Source organism: Candoia aspera, chromosome 1 (assembly GCF_035149785.1).
Source record: "Candoia aspera isolate rCanAsp1 chromosome 1, rCanAsp1.hap2, whole genome shotgun sequence".
Taxonomy (NCBI): Eukaryota; Metazoa; Chordata; class Lepidosauria; order Squamata; family Boidae; genus Candoia; species Candoia aspera.
In genome coordinates, this window is record NC_086153.1 from 313115018 (window position 1) to 313137771 (window position 22754).

At 38.5% G+C, this 22754-nt stretch overlaps 1 protein-coding gene across 2 annotated transcripts in view; it reads left to right on the plus strand.

Moving 5' to 3' along the window:
- RCOR1 (REST corepressor 1) overlaps window positions 1-22754 on the plus strand; it is a 138038-nt gene that overhangs the window by 32153 nt on the left and 83131 nt on the right. For both annotated transcript variants that reach the window (XM_063290358.1, XM_063290359.1), the window contains exon 3: window positions 8411-8494. In XM_063290358.1, the coding sequence (XP_063146428.1) occupies window positions 8411-8494 (84 nt within the window). The remainder of the gene's footprint in view (window positions 1-8410; window positions 8495-22754) is intronic.

Below are 22754 nucleotides of genomic sequence, written 5' to 3' on the forward strand. Positions count from 1 at the left end.
GCTTTGATACTGGAAGGTCACTGATTTAAAAACATTAAAACATTAAAAACATACATTATGGAATTGGTACTATACTAAGAAGTTGCAGAGGTGTGTGATTTGGAGGTAGGAGATTTTATTACTGATAAATATCCTAGAGCAACAGACAAAAAATGTATGAAATATTGGTGCCTGCAGCAAAGGAGCATCTGAGATATTCTGAACTTACTCTCAATATCCTGAACTTACTCTCAATATCCTGCAGCAGTACATGGTTTTGGAAGCATTACCAAATTTAAAGATAAGAAAGGAGAGCCCTACACTTTTCTTAAGGAAACTTTTTTAATGGAAGTGTTGTCTTCATTTGATCGCTGACAGGTGAGATGGTTTGGTACTTGACAGAAAATCCAAATGGTTTCTCTCCCATAATTTAGATTATTTTTTAAAAAAATGGTAGGGCTGTGTGCACACTTTGAACATGATTCAGAAGAAGTACTTTAGACCTACCACATGTGCAGCATTTCCTTCTTTGTTAAAGAAGCCTAATTTTTTCAGGTTTCTATGCAACCTTGAGAAAAAGAAATGATGCTGCATTAAGGAATCCACCCATTAAAGTTAATGCAGATATTGTTGTAGTGCAACTTTGATATGACTTTCCCGGCCATACCAGCCCTAATGCATTTCAGGTGGTTCTCATGTAACGACCATTCCTTCAGCAACTGTTTGAAGTTACGGTGGTGCTGAATGAATGGTACTTTTGCCTGGTTCCCACAGTTACAGCCGTTGCAGCGCCCTCATGATCATGTGATCAAAATTTGGGTGCTTGGCAGCCTGCCTGCACTTATGACCACAGGGGCACTTCAGCTACCCCCACCTGCCTATTCCCCCCCCCCCCATATCTGCCCTTTAGGCTGCCCTGTACAGCGGCACTCGGTGGTGTCAGTAGCACTGGGGCTGAAGTAGAGGTTCGGGCCTTCAGCAGTTTCAGCTGGCTGCCACCACCCCAGGTCCTCTACTTCAGCCCCAGTGCCGCTGCCGCCACTGAGGAGTGCCACCTCAAGCCCTGCCCCACGGCCAGCCACCCCAGCGCCACAGCACAGAGTCGCAGCTTCCTACACCATCTTGTGCTCCGCAGGCCCTGCTGCCCCCAGCTGACCTTCATCATCATCTGCTGCTGACAAGGCGTGCTCAGCCTGGCCCTGTGTGAGTCAGCTGCTGGCCATGCCAGGCCTTCTTCCCGAGGCCACTTGTGCTGTTCTTCAAATAGCACGTGCCGTTCTCACGATGCTTCAGAAAGCCTCAGAAGCTTTCCAAAGGTCAGCTGGGCGCAGCTGAGACTGCTGAAGGCCCCAGGCCTCTACTTCAGCCCCAGTGCCATTGCCATTGCCATTGAGGAGTGCCACTGTGCAACACGGCCAAAAGGCAGAGATGGGAGGGAGATAGGTGGGTGGGGGGAGTTGAAGAGGAGGCAGGGGAGGCAGTCCTTTAATTTACAGAAGGTCAGGGCTGGGAGGGACCAAGCCAGGAATGGCTTGGATCAAGGTTGGTCCTCACCTAACGACTGGGCAAGATTCGGTTAACAATGGCAACGGGGACTGCCGGGATTGCTGTCTCTAGTGATGTGGTCATGTGATGTTGCGCTTTACAACCACATTGCTTAGTGACAGAAATTCTGGTCCCAATTACCATCATAACTCGAAGACTACCTGTAGTAGCATTTATGTGAGCTTCTTTGACAGTACTACGTATGATAGCCTTTAATAAGTTAGTCCTGCCTAGAGGAAAAGTCTCTAATAGCTAAAACATCTTGTTTACAAAATCAATCAACTATCAAAGATGCATGATTGTCATATATGTTTTTCCCTTTAGTTTTGGCTTCTGTTGTTACACTGATAAGCTGTTGGTTTTGTATTGTATTTAATAAAGCCTAAGTTAAACTGTTGCTTGTATTGCAAGTACTGTGCACAATAGAACGTATTAAATGCAATATTTGGTTTTTAGATATAATAGGGTATTGTTAAATAGGAAGATTTAAGCATTGCTTAGCTTGTAGCTCTTTATTTATAAAGAAAGACTTAATTTTCAAGTTTTGGTTTGGAAATGTTCTACTGTACCATATTTAGCAGGGCTTTTAAAGAATGCATCCAAATACACATGTACAAAGGATGCGTTCTGAAGTCTGGAGAAGCTTGTTTTTGAATCTTGAGAAGATGAACCTAGGGTGCAAAAGGAACAGGTTAATTTTTAAAGTAAAATAGATTTTTTAAAAAATTAGATGTGTTTAATCTGCCTGTTTTAGTGGTGGTTTTAGTGCTTTAGTGGCTTTTTAGAAACAAAATTTCCGCTGCTGAGAATTGGTGATTTGCCTCTGAATTTCAGTAGATTTATTCTGAGGATTTGGGGGCAGAGCGTGGGATGCTCTAGGATGCAATAACAAAGGGGCGGGTGGCAGCATGCAGCTTGTGGGCTGTGACCTGCCCATCCCTGCTAATAAGGAAAAAAGGGAGAGGACTGCGCAGTTCTTTTTTGTTTTTTAATAAATGATCAAAATACAGTAGATTCTGAAGAAATTAAATTGTACAATAGGAATAGCAATACAACTAGATGAAATTGAGTATTTTGAAAATGTCACATATTTTCTTGGCAAAAAATTATCAGATTAAATGTCTGATATGAAAGAGCAGTCCATGCTTCTTTTAACAGATGCCTGCCTTTTGTGCAGCAAAATCCTACTCTCTGCAGCAAAACATTTGAAGCTTTGTAGTTCTTGCACCAGAGAAAACCCCTCCAATTTAGTTTGGCGTGCTAGATTACTGAGAAGTAGTTTGAGGGTTCTTCCTTCCCCTTGCATTTCTTTATTTATAAGATTCTGGAATTAAATTTACAGGTATATTAACATAAAATTCTGCTTTCTGTTAAATTGAGGCTTCGTCTCTGATCCATTGTGCAGATGGATAATAAATCAATCAGTTTGTATAAAAATTCTAAACAAAATAATCCCTGCAAAATTTGTTCCTTTGTTTCTTCTCTGCAAAATTCCTCAGATAACTTTATTCTGTAATGAATCTCCAAATCCATTTATAGTTTCACTTTGAAAATCCCAATGAGAACCTGGGAATGCACAGAAGCTCTGAAAGTCCTACTGATTTTAGAACAATTTCAGAATTCTTTACATCTACTCTTTTAGATAGAACCTCTCAATTTCAGTTATGATTTCTAGTGAAACTCTAGTAATAATGCTGAAAAAGAAGGATTCCATAGGCACAAAAACAGATAACATACAGTACATTGGTAAGAATTAACTAGGAAAACCTCTGAGTGACAGATCATGTTCAAAAACAGGCTATAATTTAACAGAACATTAAACTGGGATTGGTCGCTTAAATGTTTGGGTAATTCATGAACTGCACATGATCCTATCCCCAGTCTGGTCAGGAAAAGCTGTAGATTCCCACGATTTTTCTGTCATCAAGTGGTCTTTGAGAAAAGTCCAGATTAAGTGAGAATGATTCCAGTAAGCTGGCTGTTCAAGGCACTTCTCACTGGGCCTGTCTTCAAGTGCAGCCCCCAAAGAATATCTGCTTCAAAACATTCCTAACTTTTTAAGCAGCTCTTCCTGGAAGTGGAATGCCATTTGTGGGAGGATGGCAAGAGCTTGGAGGCAAAGGGTTGTAGTCCCATCTAATGATAGAACAATTCTAGGAGGATCTGAACCTTGATATAGGTTTTGAATTATTCAGAAACAACCATTCAAATTCATACTTTTGGATAATCATTTTTTTTTAAAAAAGCATCTTATCTTCCACCTGTTATCTACACATCAGTAGCAAATACAGCAATTGATGCATTTTATTCAGTGGTGCTGAAAGTGTCCTTGGCACACCTCTATTGCCAAACTCAGCCAGCCACACCCTATCTCTTTTAATAGACTACTAGCATGGTTGATTCGTGGGGAACTGCTTGACATCTTTATTGTAGCCACAAGGTTATTCTTTTGTTTACCAGCTGTTTAGTTAAAATGTTAATATTCTTTGCAGTTGCAGGACTGCAGTCCTACAAAATAGTTTGCAGTTTCTTGTTTTCAACATTGGCCTACTTTTGTTAAATGAATATGGGGAAATTTTTTCATATAGAAACCTGAACATCAGTTCTTATCTCTTTAGTTCATTTGTCTCATGGCACTAATTTAATAGCTGCCAGAATGAGCTTCCAATCCAAGATCATCTTAGAAGCATGGCACAATTACAAATAATTCATAACAATCCTTGGATTGGTTAGGTTTAGTTTGGTTTGCCAGTTCTCAGTTCCCTTGAGAACTAAATCAGTTCTCAAGAGTTGCAATACTGTGACCCCCAAATATGATAAATGAATTTGTGTAACCCCACTCATGAATAAAAGGGGGCGTGGTGGCTCAGTGGTTAAGATGCCAGGCTTGTCAACCAGAAGGTTGCAACTGTCATGCTGGCCACATGACTGCGGAAGTGTCTTCGGACAACGCTGGCTCTTCGGCCATGAAATGGAGTTGAGTACTGCCCCCTAGTGTTGGACATGACTAAATGGGAACCTTTACTTTTTTTACTTGTGAATAAAATTTATTAATAAATACACCAGTAAATAATAAACAAAACTTCATAATTGGCAGAGGGTTTTGAGAGATGGCTAGACGCCTAGGTTTAGCCACTGCTGAAAACTAGCTGTGGGCTTGCCCACACAGAGCAGGAGCAACCTTTTGACAGTGCTCCTGCTTTACCTTTGCAAAACTGATCCTTTAGGCATGAAAGCCAGCTAATATATATATATATATATATAAAATAGATTTTTTGTGAGCTGTTGTTAAAAATTGTTTTCTCTTGTGCTAACTTTTCAATTATAGGAGATATTTAACTTTTTTCCAATATGTTATTTAAAATCTCCTGAAAACTGTTGAGCACCTTCTTCGAAAGTCTGTGGGTATAAATTTTGATTTGCTGTTTATTTGGTCCCTGGCTTTAATATATTAAATACCTTTTCTGTTTCTTCTTTTTCTTGTTCTTCTGTTTATTTTTGAGTGTCAATATTTTGTTGTGTATTGATTAGAACTTTGTAGTTATTTATGCAAGAGACTGTTCAGTCAACCAACTACTTGTTGACAAATTCTGTAAATCTCCTGATTTCATAGTGATCAAGTATATAAACCCAATGTCTTTCAGTTCTTGGAAATATGCAGTACTATTACTCTTATTTTAAAAGTCCACTTCCTTCTCTTGGTTGCTTCGCTTGAACAATTTCTTACTTCCCACTTTCTGTATAAACTCCTCTGATGCAGGTCTCCACTGCTGGAGTTTTATGCGGTTTAGTTTGTTAGGTGTTTCCTATATCCTAGATTTCCTATATTTGGAACAGCCTCCCCTTTTCTTTAAGCCAAGTCAAGACATTCTCTTTTAAATCCTTCTGAGACCGCTTCTTGAATAAGACGGTTCACACTGTTTCACCTCCCTGCCTCTGCTCTTCGGCTGCCTGATTGTCTCTGTACCATCTTTCCTTTTCTATTTCTGCCTGATTTAGGCCAGTTTTGTTCATCCGTACTGTATGGGACTTGTAATCCAACATATCTGAAGGATGCCAGATTGGTATATTACAGGGCATCTTTCCCAATCAATTGTTCTAAGTTCCTGATTCTTATCTAGAAATGGAAGTCTGGGGAAAGAAAATATTTCCCCCCTGTTCTTTCTCGAAGCCATTGCTTCTCAATGTGGTGTTGGTGTTGGGTCTGAGTAGGGGCCTTGCAAAACTGGTGAGGGGTGTTATCACAAGAGAGTGCCTTCTTCTGAAGCCCTCTCTAGGCAGGCTTACCAGTTTGATGCAAAAATATGCTGAATGAAAAGCAGATGGGCCTTTCCAAAGCTTTAGTCTGAGTGTTTTTTTTCCTTTGTTTTTAATACGGTTATCTTTGCTTTTCAGAGCAGGAATAATCATACCTGGAGGGCATAAGGCTCTTGTGCAAACCTCTGACCTTTTGACCTAACCCACACTCTAAAGAGGGAATTATCACTGAGGAGGGCTTGTGAAGCTTCAGCAAGGAGGAATGTGTTAAGAACGGAGGAAGGGTTTAACTAGCAACAAGCATGTGTCAAGGACATGAGATGATGGGACTGTGACATTATCACACTACAGATGTGTTGGGAGAGAATGCCTGAAGAAATTTACGGCCTGCCAGTGTTTTGCAAGCTGTTGCATTTTAATAACTGTTTAGGAGAAGCTGATTTAAGGCAAGGAACACTCACTGTTTTATCTGGTGGACAAAACAACCTTTGTAAATGGAATATTCCTTCTTTTTTTCTGACTTTTCTGGCAAATGAGTGGTTGTTTTGAACGTAAAGCCTAGCTTTCAGGAATTAGGCAAAAGTAAGCATGCTCATCCTTTCTGTTAAAATACGGTTTTAAATTTGTGTTCTTTTTTCCGTATTTCTAATAAAGCAGTTTTACTGTACAGAGTTATAGGGTTCTATCATTGTCTTATTTGATTTGATTGTTTTCATTATTTGATTTAATAATTAAGTAAGTGGTGTACTTCTTGCCCAGTTGTTACCTCAATGAAATTATTAGTTTATAGTTGGAGTGGGATCATCCAAATTCATTTATCATTCTAGAGGTTTATAATGTTTCAGAGTTTAAGAACTCCTTCCCTAAGCCTTTTCTTGCCCTTTTCTCAAAAAATAAATAAAATAAAAAGAGTTAAGAAATAGTTTTGAAAAGTTGGAAATGTACTACATCAAGAAGTCAGTCAGCACATGCAAGGGTAAAATAAGCAGAATAAAGAGAAACTGCTAGCAGTCCTATAGTGATATTACTTCAGATTCAGAGAATGAGAGTGATTAAGCAATGCTTTATGTGGGGGAGAAAATCTGAGCCGTGGGGGTGGGGGGGAAGGGTGTTTTCTGTTGCTTCAGGGTTTTCTTCCCTTTTTTTTGTTCTTTAATGGTTCCCTTTAACTATTGCTAATGAATTAGGGACCAGACCTCAGAATATGTATCTCTTTTACACGTCTGCACTGAACTTAGCAAAAACCTGGATTCCTAGGGGGAGTGGGGTGATAAGGAACTTTTAATAAGTTTTCCTAAGGTGAAACGGAGAGGTTGGAAATGGCTTCATTCCAAAACTGGACCTCTTCAGTGCTCCAGGCCTGATCTCCTTCCCCAGAGCGGCAGGTGGCAGTACTGTTGCAGCCATCCAGAAATAAGGGTGGGGAGAAGAAGCTTTTGGTGTTTATATAAAAAGACCGTGGTGGGGAGGAAAGGCAGCATTGGCTTCAGCCTCCATGTCTGGCCTCAAATCAGAAAGATCACCATTGTGATCCAATCACTGTGTCTTGGGGAGATAGAATGTAGTTCTTGTCTGCAACATCTTAAAGCAGCCCCTCCCTTTCTTGGGTTTGCACAGTGGTTGTGGAGGGTGGTCATGCAGTCTTGGGAAAAGATGAAACTGCTTTAAGGTGCTGGAGAGAGGGCCTAGGTTTGCACTCTCATGTGCTCCAAAGCATCTTTTGGAGATTGAGTCTGAAGCGCTGCCCAGCCCTACGGTTGCTGCCTGAACAACTGTGTGGTAATATTAGCTGTGCTCCCTATATGATTGACCTAACAACTGATTTATTTAATTGAACAGATCAGTTAGTGAATGTGCTATACTTCAGCCCTCCACTGTTTGTTCCTCCACATTCAGAAAGGGGTGCAACTACCTGTTCCCCCTTTTTAAAGTTTTTTGAAGTTTTTTTTATCCAGCCTTTATTATTTTTATACAGATACTCTTCAACCTATCTGTCTGAAATTTGCGATGGATATTCCTTACCATTCGAGTATCCTTTGCTGCACATTTCATCACATTCTGATCCCAAACAAGAAGAAGGGTTATACTGTAGGTGCTTAAAAAAAAGGAAGGGTTTAACAAGAGTGTAGTTCAGAATACTCTGCTAGGTAGACCAGTGGTCTGACTTAGTGTGAGGCAGTTTCCTGAATGTCTATATATTTGTGATGGCTGGCGCTGCTAGCGTTAATACCTAACTTGGCTCATTATGCTGACACAAAGCAGGCAGCATTGTCTTTGCTGGCTTTCTGTTTTCCCCTTGGCTAGCAGTGCAGGATGAATAAAATAGCAGTCTTTGCTGCATACCTGCAATTTAATTCAGGGGGGTTTGGGGATGTCCTCAGACAGAACAAAACATTTTGCCTTTTTCCTGTCTGCAGTTGTTCCCCCAAAATACTATTGAGACACATTTTGGTTATTTGTGTGAATGGAAGGATGCTTTGGGTCTCAAATCTTGCAGAGAGGGTACATTTGTGTTTCCGCATTTTGGATTTCACTAATTTCTGTTTGTTTTGTTGTGTGCTTTGAGGTGATGAAAATTAACGTGGGAAGGTTTTCTTTTAACACATTTTATATCTTATTTTCTTGTCAGCTAAACTTGCCAAGCGATCTCAGGAGAGAGAGAATCTCGGTATGCTGGTCTGGTCACCCAATCAGAATATTTCAGAAGCAAAATGTAAGTCACTGTTTCATTTTTGTTTTGCTTACTTTTCTTTTCCACAGTTCTCTTTATCATATAAATGGTTGAAGAATAGTCAGAGTGAAATGCTTCCAAATGTATTTGAACTATTCATATGTATCCTGTGACACAGTGGTGCTTATTTCTAAATAGACATGTGCAGGATTGCTCTCTTAAACTTTTTTCTACTCATCACATATGTAATAAATATGACTGAAAAGTGGATTACTTGTCAGAATCCAAATCTGAATTATTAACTCTAGAACAAACAGGAATGTACCACAGACTTTTTGTATATATTAAAAGTAGGTTATTTGCTACTTGTGTCTGCATTTAGCATTGACCTGTTATCATTATTATGGCACACTAGCATTCTGAAGCAAATATTTGCCCTGTACTGGTGAAGTGAAGTGATTGGAAGAGCAACAAAAGGAATCAGAAATGTAGAAATCAGTACTGAACTCCTGGACCTGGTTTAGGAATCATATCTCTGCATAACAACTTGAGATACAAAAAAGTTGTTTTGCTACGGGTGCAGCTCCCATATGAGGGAAACAAGCCAATCAGGAAGTTTTTAACTGCAATTCCTGGGGTTTGTATGTACTAGCAAACTATGGTTGACAGCTGCAAAAAAGCCTGAATGTTAAACTATGGCTGGAAGCCTATTTAATATCCTTTTCTCAGATTGATTAACTATACTTCTTCGGGGAAAAAAATAAGAGACCATGATTAATTGTAGCTCAAAGGAAACCATATTTGTAAAAATAGTTTCATAATCTAACTTTGAGTAATACTTTAGTACCAAAATTGCACAAAATTATGGGCAGGGTTTTGAGATCATTGAAGCTGGATGGAAATAAGCCACAGGTTTCTCAGGCCACACAATTGAAGATTAATGATGGCATCATTGCCTGATTTTAAGCCCACTTTCTCCACATGAGAAAAGGGCATTTTCTGGGGCTGTTTATAGCTTCAGAGGGGCTTGGCTTCCGGGCTTTGAGCAAAGGCTTCAGAGGGGCTTGGCTTCAGAGCAGTAGCATCTCCCCCATCTGATAAAGGAAGTGACATTTCTGCATTGTTTCACTTTGCATCGCTTCAGAGTTCTCTCACAGCATTTTGAGCAGCCAGAGAAGCTTCTGCAGATTCTGTGTGCATTAGCAGATGAGGTGCATTCTGTTCTGGCAATTGTGGACATAAATGTCTGAGCAAGGTGAAGTGAGTTGCCTTTGTGGTGCAAAGCACCTGAAAGTAAAGTCCCTTTGCTTTACTCATACCTGGTTTTTAAAACAAACAGCAAAGAACAGCATCAGTGGGCAATTTCATACAGGATAAATGATGGCTACATATTACTTATGTATATATTTTGGCAAAGTGATTTATGGTATTATTCTGTGCTTCCTGAATATTTCATCATTTATTTGTTGTTTTGTTTTGCTATGCAACCATAGGAAAATTAGCTCTCCTATACATCAGGGGCAGGCAGCTTATGGCTTCAAGGGCACATGTGGTTCCTGAACCTCCTTTTGTTTTTCCTGGATTACTCTTTCACTGAAAATCAGAGATATAATTTCCTGCTACTTTAAGGTGGGGAACATACAAAAACTGAAGTACAGCCCCTGAAATAAGTTTATGACCCCTTTTTTAAAAAAGAAAGGAAAGAAAGAAAGACCTCTCCCACACCAAAGAAGACCCATGCAGAAAATCTTGATCCTCCCCATGGCTGGCATGTGGTCCTGCTAACTTTTTTTTTTATTGCCCTATTGACTGCAGCCCTCCAACCATCAAAAGGCTGCTGACACAGTATTATATTATTGTGACACAGAAGTTAAAGTTTGGACTAGCTTCAGGGAGACCCAAATTCTATTCTCTATCAGCCATGGAAGCTCCTTGGGTGACTTTGGGTCAGTCACACACCCTCTCTCAACTCAACTTGGGTGGTTGTTGTGGGGAAAAATGAGTACTATTTACTCCACCTTGAACTTCTGTATGAAAGATGGGATATAAATCGAATAAAGTATAAAGCTCATTGAACTCTCTGGTAAATTCAGTAAAATCCTAGCACTGCAGAGGACTTTAGGCATGAATCCCAGTTCTATAAAAATATGAGTATTTGAGGGACTGGACTTCTGTTCTTCAAAATTGTTCCTTTTTATACTACTGTAGGAAAACTGTCTTTTGAGGTCATGTGGAATTTGCATCTGTAAATTAGTATATGTGCTAATTGGAATAGCACAGAAATAGTGTACAGCTGATGTTCTCAAAAACATTTTGTTATAGTGAACTTTGCTAAGTCAAGAACAAACTTGTTTATGCTGCCTTAAATATAACTAAACCAAAATAAAAAATAAACAGCTCAGTGAATAGAACAGCCATAAGAACAGAATTGGGGCCACACAGATGCAGGGCCATCATAAGAATCCTCCCTAGTTGAACATCAGGGAAGCAAAAAGATTGCATTTACACATCACATTAAGACATGTTTTAGTTTTAACATAGTTTTTCAGCAAGCCAGAAATTAGTCAGTTTTGCGCATGAGCAGGTCAAGCCAATTCCAGGTTTTTTGGAGTGTGTGTGTCTTGAATTTGTCACCTACCATGATAGAAAAAAAATGGATAAATTGTGGATAGATTGGTACACATGAAACAGTCAGTAGCCATGTTGTGAGGTCTGAATGTTTGCCAATAGAAGCAAAGATCTGTATAACAGTGTGCTTCTGCTCACTTTGTAATATGGAAGTGAACATTGGCTGTGGCAGGGCAAATATAAAAGTAAGCTGAATGCAATAGGAATGGGGTATAAGTGTGTGTGGTAAGGCAAGAACAGGTAGGGTCAAGAATGAGTTAAATGCTGAATGAATAAATGAATGAAAGTGGATTAAATACGAAAGTGAATTATTAGTATAAAAGAAGTATGTTGGGGTGGTTTAGTCATATAAAGAGAGTGAATGAGAATCAAATCACAGAACAAATATATGAAATACGTGAATGTGTTGAGAAGGCAAAGACCAAGAAAGTTACAATTGTATGGAGTTGATGAAATCCTGGAAGAAAGAAAGATGAGAAGTTTAAAGGACAAAAGGCAATATATGAATACAGACATGATGAAGGCAAGGATGGTTTGCAAGGAGAAACAAGTATGCAGAGGTAGAGTGAATGATGTTAGCGCTTTGAAAGGAAATAGCTTGATAGATGTGTATATGTTAGAATACTAAGGTTGTCTAGCAATTGTTTTTAAAATCCTTGTTGAGAGTATTTGAAGTTGTACTTTGTTATGATGTGCTGGGGAGTGTTTTTCTGATCAAAGCTCTTCCCACCTCCACAGCAAACTGAAAGATGAATAGATTGGAAACCATTTACATAGCAGAGGAATATTTTATTTATGTCAGGGTATTCCATTGGAATTCTTACCTTCTCCAATTTAAGAACCAGGGTTTTCATCACATCCTGACTTATTTGAAAATTCATACTCTGAATTAATGCACCGGAATATGTACAAATAATAGGCACCTTTGTGCCAATGTGCTGCTTCCTTTGGATAAGTGGAAAAACAAATTGACACGTTGTCCTTGAACATAGCTTTTCGTTATGTCTGAACAGGGAACAGTGGTTAATAGCCTTCAAACAGGTATGGTTATAAGCCAGCTTTAAGCCATATCAAAAAAGGACCAAGGTTTGTGATCACACTGTATGCATTAGCCAGCACATCAATCAAAATAATGGACATCTCACAACCCAGAAGTTGTTTGCTAATACAGTAATTTCTTGAATTTAGTCAGGAGGAAGGAGTGTCTGTTAGGGATGAATAAATGGTGAATGGGATGTTGAGCATGTGTTAAATGTACATAGTCTATAAAATCTAGATAAAATGTACATAATATATATCAAAGGTATGTAAAATGTATAAACATTGTCTAGACTGATTAGTGCCACAATAGTCTTAGATCATTGCTGGGAGCAAAATCTATTATTGTTTGAAATTCTGATTTTCTCTCTTATATCCAAAGTCCGCTGCATTGAGATCTGTAAAATCAAGACTTTCCTGTAGTTACTGTGTATGGATAAAGTAGAATCACTGTCTACTTTATAAATTTCATTTCCCTCTGACTTCTCCTTTTCTTACCCTCTTTCCCTCCCCACTGACGTAGATGCATATGTATAATACTTCTCTCTCAAGGCAGCGTTCCATGTGTCTGATCCAAGTATTCAATGAAAACTTATGCTTTAATGAAATTGTTTGGGTATAAGGTGTCACAGGACTCTCTGTTGTTTTTGCTGTAACAGATTAACACAGCTAAAGCCCTCTGGAAATTTATGCAGCAGAAAACCATTGTTTATTTGGTTTAAACCCCAAAGCCGTATTAAGAAGGTTTCTGTTGTTTGGCTGAATAAATGCTGTTGAAGTTGAGAATTCCAACTTGAATTTAGCCTTGCTCTTATTGTTGAACTAGAAAGCTGTTTGAAGTTTCTGGCATATAAATTGTCAGAAAGAAGCACTGGGGCCCTAAGGTGCATGTAGATGACTTCCCATTGTTTTGAGGAAACGATAGATATGCCTGTTAGCATTTTGAAGTAGTATATTCAGATCTCTTGTTATTTCTTAACAAATCTCTTAGAAACAGCTGCAAGGTCAAAAGATGGGCTAACTTCATAAATAGTTTTTATGTAAACAGTATCTCGCTGTTTTTGTGTTACCTTATTTCCAGTTATTCATCTTCCTCTCTTGCAGGAAGCTTTAAAGATGTCTGTAAGCCCATATTAGTCAGAAAGTTTTCAAGCTGTAATATTTATTTTCAGGAGCAGTTTGCCATCATTAAAAGTGATGGGAAACTTGCCACTGGCTCCAATAGAATGTATTTTTCAGGCCTGCAAAGTTTAATTGATGGCTAGGAGTAGGGAGCCCCAGGTTGTAGTTCTCCCTCAGCCATGGAAGCACACTGAGTGACTTGGCTGAACCTACCTTACAGGATTATTGTTGTGAGGGAAAATAGGAGGAGGCAGCACCATGTACACTGCCTTGAGCTCCTGTACAGATAACAGGACGTAAATCTAATAAATAAAAGATGAACTAAAGATGTACCTGGATCAGTTCTGCAGTGGATTTTAATAAGTGAACTTGATTTGGAAACATTAATATAAAGTCTTCTCTTCTATATAAGATGTTTTAAGATAAGGCGTGCTGTGAAGTGTCCTGCGTGTGTGGGTTGGCATGCTAATATGAATTGGAGCTATTTATTTATTTATTTTTATTTTTGTAAGCCAAATTGCTACATACCTACAGCAACAAGGCCTACATTATATAACCACCCAGGGTCCCTTTTCCGGGGAGATGGGCGGTGATAAATTTGATAAATAAATAAATAAAAATAAAATATATACTAAAATCCAACATCACTACAAAAATTACAAGTACATGAAAATAGTCGGAAAAAATCACGTAAGTATAAAAAAATCAGGCTTCGTTGTAGTATGAATTAAAGTACTATTATTGCTTTAAAAACAAAACTTGCAACATTTTTAGAATTACATATCTAAGTCCTTGGTGAAGGAAAACGCTTTTGCTCAGCATCCAAGTATGCCTCTACAACCCCCAGGCCTGTTAATGGGACAAGGGAGGACAATTCCTCTTGGTAAAATCTCTCTTGAGTCCAGCTCAACTTCAGTGACTTACTGCAGTGATTTGCAAACGCTTTCTGGGATTTTTTTTTAAACTTCCCAATCCGGTTTATATCCCTGATATTTTTGGCTTGTCTCTCATCTGGGACCAATCAGGGCCAAGTCCGCTTTGTTTTCTATGATAAGTTGAAATTCAAGGACTTTTTTGGAGGGAAGAAATAGTATAAAATGCTTTCAGTGGAAAAGCTACTCAACGGTTGAAAGACCTGAATATACTAATTTACCATGGTAACCTCATTCATTTATCATGACACCTCTATATGATGTTTAAAAGCTGTGGAAGATTCATTTTTATTGACTTTCGGTTTTTGGAACAGTTTACAAAAATGTGATCCCTACTTTAGTGAAATAATTTTTTCTTCATTCTGTAATATGTGTTGAATTAGGCAAAGTGTCATGTTGGGGGCAAGTATTATTGTTGAGGATAGTTAATATAAATAGTGAAGGAATTCTTTTGTTTTATTTTAATTATATTTTGCAGTCATTCACAGTTCTGCAATGCGTGGATGAACAATGTGATTATTTTTAGACTAATGTGGAAGTGGAACAAATAAGTACTTTAAAGAGGTATGAAATATGTGATTAACTGAAACAGAAACCTTAGTAAGAGATTCTTTAAATTGTTATTTTATTTGAATTGCCACAATTTTTGTAAAATGTTTGTAGTGCTAAACTGTGATGGACTGTGAGAGTAACCTTGGAAGACAGGGGGAAGAGATGCTGCCTAGGGAACGATCAGATAAAAGAGAAAGGAGACCGCAAAAGAGTAACGGCTGGAGAAAGAAACTTAGGAAGGGCCTGCCCTAATGACTTAGATGGTAAATAGAGAGGGTGGGAAATTTGTACTTTCAGACTTTCAAGTTTCTGTTAATGTAGCCTTACAATAAAGTAGAATTAGCTCATCGTGTTTCCTGCCTGGTTTACCTAAGAGGGCCGACATAAACAGAGAACCTTGAGTTTTGATGAACCCCCAGATGAAGGCATATTCCAGTCTAGTCACCAGTGATGCCTGTACCTGTATTTATATGCTTTGGTGATTTGACTAAATAGTCAGTGTAATAAGCCATATAGAGAATGGACTTGGAGAAAGTGAGGGAGAGAACTGGAAATTCACACATGAGTCCAAATGCACCTTCAGCCTTGAAGGTAAACTTGAGCCAATAAAGCATGATATATTTTTTTCCCTATATATTTCTCAGAAGGAGAAACCTCCCTAACATAGTATAAATGTGGACAGATCGTACGTAATAAAAATGGATTATATTTGTTTAGAATACAAAGCTTGGTCTAAGGAGAGTATTTGCAAATGCGTACATTCAGTCCTTCCTCCAATTCTTGGGGTTGTCCTTCCAAAAGTGTTTGATAAATTGTAATCTTTAGTTTAATTGAATGGGAAAATAATGCATAAGAAGACTATATTAGTTACATTTAATTTGTTTAATTTTAGTTAAATTTAAATCATACCAAATTTATCCTGGCTCCCCCCCCCCCCAGTCTGGGATGTGATCAAAGGCCAAATGCTGCCCTTAGTCTGAAAAAGTTTATATGCCATTGGTTTATAATCACTTATCAATCAGTATCAGTCAATTTGATCTTACTTATCTATGAGTGTGAAGAATGCAATGTAGGGACCACTGACTTCACAGAATAAACTGTCTTGGGATATGTTTGTGGCTGTCAATTCAGATAGTTTAATGGCAATTTGTTTTATAATTGAAGATTGTAGTACTGTAGTAGATAGTTTTATACCAGTGTCTGCTGGCTACACTGAAAATAGAGCTCTATATAAATCTCTGATTTATCACATTATGGTGAGAAACAAGATCATTAACCCAATAATGCCTTGCTTGTATCTATTACAGTTGTATCTAGCTAGTCAGGTAAAATGTTATCTGAGATGAAGACTTCGAAAAATAAAATCTGTCTCTGCAAGGAAGTTCTTATAGCAATCTTAATCTTGGGGACTGCATGCTGCATAACTTACCAAAGCTTGATCTAGGATTTTGTTTATTCGTTCAGTCACTTCCGACTCTTCGTGACTTCATGGACCAGCCCACGCCAGAGCTTCCTGTCGGACGTTACCACCCCCAGTTCCCCAAGGTCAAGTCCGTCACCTCTAGAATATCATCCATGCATCTTGCCCTTGGTCGGCCCCTCTTCCTTTTGCCTTCCACTCTCCCTAGCATCAGCATCTTCTCCAGGGTATCCTGTCTTCTCATTATGTGACCAAAGTATTTCAGTTTTGCCTTTAATATCATTCCCTCAAGTGAGCAGTCTGGCTTTCCTGGAGTATGGACTGGTTTGATCTTCTTGCAGTCCAAGGCACTCTCAGAATTTTCCTCCAACACCACAGTTCCAAGGCATCTATCTTCCTTCTCTCAGCCTTCTTATGGTCCAGCTCTCGCAGCCATATGTTGCCACTGGGAATACCATTGCTTTAACTATGCGGATATTTGTTGTCAGTGTGATGTCTCTGCTCTTAACTATTTTATCAAGATTTGTCATTGCTCTTCTCCCAAGGATTAAATGCCTTTCCTGGCTGCAGTCAAATTGGCGTGCTGCAAATTCATTGGGATTGCAAATCCAGAATTCCTACTTTGCAAATATCCACAAGCATAGCTTCTGGATGCACTTGTAAAATGGCTTCTGGAGATACTTTCCCATTTACAAAATTGCAGCCATGGGATGTGGGGAGATAACAGTTTCTTAAAAAGTGCCAATTTACCAGAATGCTAATTGTCACACACTCTAGCTCCCTCTCCTAGGGGATGCTGTCTATTTTCTCTGCTTCTTCTTAAATTAGATTTTAGATTAGATTTTTTTGATCGTGCCTTTATTATTTTTATAAATAACTCAAGGCAGCGAACATACCTAATACTCCTTCCTCCTCCTATTTTCTCCACAACAACAACCCTGTGAGGTGAGTTGGGCTGAGAGAGAGTGACTGGTCCAAAGTCACCCAGCTGGCTTTTGGTTTTTTGAACTAATATTCTTTCAAACAAAGCCACTTACGATATCCATTTTATTTTCTAAGAAAATATTGGACCCATCTGGGACCCAAAGGCATTCTTGGAAATGAAAATGATGCAAGAGGCTGGCACTTTGCTGTGGAGCATGCAAACTTCTGTTTTTTAATTAAATAATTTTTGAAAGATCTAAAATGTCAGGTGGGACAGGGAGCCTCATGGGCATCAAGGGATGTGTCTGTGGGCTCAAATTCTGGGTGTCTAGGTCATGGTGATTAAGCTTTTTCTTAACTTCACATCTGGAGCATATTGTTCTGTGTAACCTTCTGACATGTAAACAGGAAGAGCCTTTATATTTGGTTGCTGGGTATGCTTTCTTCACTGGGAATAATTTGGACAGCTATCCCATGAAATCCCATGAAAGCGTTTCAAGAAGAGTAAACTCTCTCTCTCCACTCTCTGTTTATATGTATAATTGGAATAAGTGCAAAAGGCTTTGTCTTTTTTATGTAAGGTAACTTAAATAATATAACATTGGACCAGCCTAGAACATCTCCTATTTCCTATTATAATAGAGTATTGATTTTCCTTTTCTCTGGCCTTTGTTTTACATGAGGATTCAGTATTTTGAGCCAATTATGACATTAATCATACATGAAATCTGTTGAATTCCTGATGCTTATTTAAATATTATTTTTACGTGTGAATCTTTACAGGGTAAGTATTGAAGTACTATACATCACTGTTTTAAAAAAGTTGACAACTGCTGTGTTTTGGGTGAAATGATAAAACAGATTAAGTGAACATTCCAGTTATTCTGGAGTCTTGCCTTAAAGTCTGGTATACTTTCTCCAGTGTGTACTAGGTCAGATTAACAACTGCTAGTAGTTCTGTTAATTGCAGAGTAACCATAGATTTTATGAAGCACTGCATTTGCTCTCTAAGATCTCTTTCAATCTGTTATGCTCCTTGGAAAAAGGAAGCAATCTGCAGTTTGAATTTAGAAGCCCATTATTGAGAAGGCCAGAAGTCCTTGCAAGAAGAACACACTGTAATTTATCTTTTCACAGTGATGATGTCCTGTGTTGCTAGTTTCTGTGACATCACAGAAGCTTACCCAGCATCTAAGCAATGATCATAAAATGTTAAGAATTTTTCAGGCCATTTTAAATATAGATTTTGCCAGTATCATTTGTCAACAAATGTTTTATGTTTTGTGGTTTTCATTTAAGGGTCTGACAATGGTACTTACTCTGAAATAGCACTGGATAGAAATCCTAAATTTATAAATAGGTAATAAAAGTATTTCCAATGCTTGTGTTGTTTATCCTTCATATGCTAGTATTTCTTTAAAAAATATTTTACAGTGTTTTCTTTTATAAGCATATTATTCTGCTCTCCCAAAATGAAGTTCTTTTCCCCAATATGAAGAGTTTAATCTGAAGTGCTTCTAAAAAGACATTTGCAGTTATGGTCTGTGTTTCAAGATTGTGTGGTCAAATTATCTGCAAGTAAAAGTCAGCTGCAAATCAAGATGTTTAAATAATGAGACTCAGAAAATCTATCATTTAACATGCATTTAACTTGATTTTAATTTGTCTAGTTTGTAATAGTCAATGTGGAATTTGTGAGGACTTCCCTTTGCATCTGTAAATCCTTCTACTCCACCTGATATTAATTTTCTAGATTTTTTCCAATGAAAATATTAAATACAAGCTAGTATTTTAAAAAGCAAAATACTGGCCTCCATTATAAGTTTTATTTATAGAAATACCTATAGACCTCACACTATAAGCATTCTTAACAAATAAAAATACTGGATGGTTGCTTTTCAGTGCATTTTTTGTGGGCATGTGCATCTGTCATAAAAACAAAGATTAAAAAAAGATGGAGGAATGGAAAGAAGCATCCTGGAGCATTAGAAGGAAGTGATAGGGAGCAACCTATTTAGTGCCTGCACACACTCACCAGGATTTTATGAATAGAAAGAATAAAGCTTTCCAGCGATCACCTTTTGTTTTGTTTTGGAGAACACGGATACATCATCTCAGAATTTGCCCCTTTGCCCAGCAAGGATGTCTAGCTGCCAGCATAGCTCTTGAATTACCACACTTATACTAAAGAGGTGTAAACAAAGTGGGTTGTTTGCATTCACTGTTCAACATGTTTTCTGAGAGTAATATTGCATTAAACTTTGAATTATGTACATGGTTTATGGAATTTGGCTAACCTCCCTTGCTGATTTGCCTCCTTACAGTATGTTGCACAAATGGCATGGGGTTGGATAAGCTCACCTTTCTACAAGGTTTTCAGATTTCCCAGCTTCTACATCTATCTGCTGTTGTTACATACAGATTTATGATAGATTTCTTTCAGGAAAATTAAAGAAACAAATCAGGGCCATCAGTCTCTCACCCTAGCAACCAATACTGTGGTAGGTGTGCAAGGGAAAGGGGAGATTAAGAGTTCCTCTTCATGAGCCCCAGTAACCACACTGATGTAGGGCCTGATCCACATAGGACTTTTTAAGTAATGACCAGCACTTTGAATTGCCTTTGGAAACACACTGGTAGCCAGTACAGCTCCAGCAGCAACAGAGGTGTTACATGATGGTAACAAGACTGCCCCATAAGCACACAGATTGCTACATTTTGCACCAGTTAGAGTTTCCAGGTGTTTTCAAAGGCAGCTCCATACAAAGAAAAGTACAGTAATCCAGTGGCAAGATGGCAAAGGCACGAATGATCTTTAGTGCTGCTTGTTCTAGGAAAGACTGCAGTTGGCACATCAGCCAGAGCTGGACAAAGAGCCCCCTGGACATAGTTTCCAACTGGTTTTCCACCAGGAGCTGAGAGTCCAGGAGGACCTCCAACTTGTGAATCAGCTCAGTATGGGAGAGTATAACTGTGTAAATAGTTCTCATATAGCATGATTGTTGGGCTCCTATAAACCTTTGTTCTATGCAGAATTGTGCAATACGAATAACAGGGTTTATGGAAAGAGTAGGGTTAGGGCACACTGCTCAACAGTGAAAACACATTTGTAACCCAGACATTATCAAATGCAATAAATGATCCTAATAAAGTACTTACACAGTTGAGGAAGGCACTGCTTTAGGATGTTCAGCTTTTTTCCCAAGGTTTTCATATGATGCTAACATTTTCTCTTTTGTCATGGGAAAAGTTGCTCTAGTCTATTCTTTGTCTGATCTTCTATCTTAATAGATGTTCCATCCCTTCTAGTTCTTTATGTCTTGTTCTAATAGACTTGTTTTACTTGTTACTGCTACTAAAATTGCTTTTATTTTCTCAGCATTTCTTATGGTTGTCTGTAATGTCACCTCATTTATGCCAGTAGCACATAAGATGTCACATGTTTCTTTCAAAACACTTCAGGATTTCAAACCTTTCCTCAATTGGTAAAGCCAGCCAACCTTCCTTCTTTCCTTCACCTTAAATTTTTATCATCAGTAAGATTCTTTGGCACCTTCCCTTCAGTTACTTTACTCAGAGGGGTGGGGATGGGGTGAAGCATACTAAGTAGTAATAATATCAAAAACGAGGAGAGATGTGCAATAGACACAAGAAATAGCCCACTTGTGGGAACAGACTTGAGTGGGCAGTAAACAAAGCAGCAACCAGTTGTGTTCAACTGGGTGATACTTGCCATGTTTCCTGCCATTAATACAAAATTGAAACTTGGAAAAATTGTGCATAAGTGAACATATTTCATGCTGTACAGACATTGTTCCCTGTTGTGATCATATATGAGCAAATTCGGGCTGTATAAACATGTGGTATATGAGAACAGACTGTATTTACTTTCTAAAAGTGTTGCTGATATGGAAAAGAGAGGAGTCACAGAATTTGATGATGTTTCTCAGATGAAAGTGTATATAAATTCACCCATTGAGAGCATTGGAGTGATTGCATTTTTTTTTCCTCCCTATTGTTGATCAGGTTCCTTTTTGCCAGATGACAAACACAAGCTTGTCCTACATTAGACTTGTCACATTTTACATTGTCTGGTGAATTACCGCAAGGGAAAATAACAAATTTCTACAAGTTCAGCAAAGATTGAGCAAGGAATCTTAGCTGCTATTGTGCTATAATATACATAGTGACTGAGGAGGGTAGAGAAAGAGCACTAAGTGTAGATATGGGCGCAAATATTCATGTTTCATTCTTATTTGCTTCCCTTCTTAGTCTTCCAGCCCTTTATTTTTAGCATCATAGTTTCATAGATTTGGGGCATTTAGATCATTTATTCCAATTCCCTGCTCAGTGCAGGAATGTAAATTCAAGTAGCCCTAGAGATGGCTGTCTAGCTTCTGCTTGAACACATCCAATGAAGGGGAACCCACTACTTTTCTGAGTAATTGGTTCCATTGTCAAACTGTACTTCCTATTAAGAAGTTCTTTTCTAGAATTCAATCAAGATTAGCCTAAATTAAATCCATTATTTTATGCACTGCATTCTGGTGGGAGAGGGAGAGATAAGGTCATGAATGTCTTCTATACGACCTCTTTCAGATAGTTGAAGAATGCTATCATATCTTCCCTAATTTCTATGCAGTGTGCCAAACGTACAGTACATGGAAATACTTTCCCAAGGGAGATGAGTATTATGGGAGAAAAGTATTTCTGCTGACTACCTTTTCTTTCACCATGGAGATCCCTACATTTATTTTGCTTGTATAGAATTCAGCAGATTTACAGGATGGGCAACTGGATAAGCAGATGACAACAAAGATAAGGTGAGCCTAAAACTCTCTTGGAGTTTTAAGCATTCACAGCACCAATAAATGAGTACAGATCTCTTGTCTTCTTCTCATTCCCTATTATTTTATAAAAAAGATGCAGTTACAGTTCTTTAAGCAACAGAAAAAAGGATTAGTAAAAATGGTAAATGTAATCTACATTTTAGAGTGTGGTAAACTTGATAATTAAGGGACGCGGTGGCGCTGCGGGTTAAACTGCTGAGCTTGCCGATCGGAAGGTTGGCGGTTTGAATCCGCGTGACGGGGTGAGCTCCCGTTGCTAGTCCCAGCTCCTGCCAACCTAGCAGTTCGAAAACATGCAAATGTGAGTAGATTAATAGGTACCGCTTCGGCGGGCAGGTAACGGCGTTCCGTGTAGTCATGCCGGCCACATGACCACGGAACTGTCTACGAACAAACGCCGGCTCTTCAGCTTTGAAATGGAGATGAACACCACCCCCTAGAGTCAGACACGACTGGACTTAATGTCAAGGGAAACCTTTACCTTTACCTTAAACCTGATAATTAGAGAAGCTTGGGATTCAGTATGCCTTAGTTTTAGATAGAAATTTCAAGCTCTCTTTTGAGAAGCAAGTGGTAAACCATATAAATTGGTTACATCATCTAAATTGATAGCCATGGTAATTCTTCAGGAGTTGGTATTTTATAGTAATGTTGTCATAGTCAGCGCATGAGAAAGAAGTTTCAGCAAACATTGAGGAAATTCAGGAGTACAGGAATAAAAGAAATCCCATTCCTTTACGTGGGAAAAGCACATAATCCACAAAATAGCTCATTGAGGAAATAATGTGCCCAAGAAGGGAGGTAGATGATGCAAAACATGGTGAACAAGGTGTTGT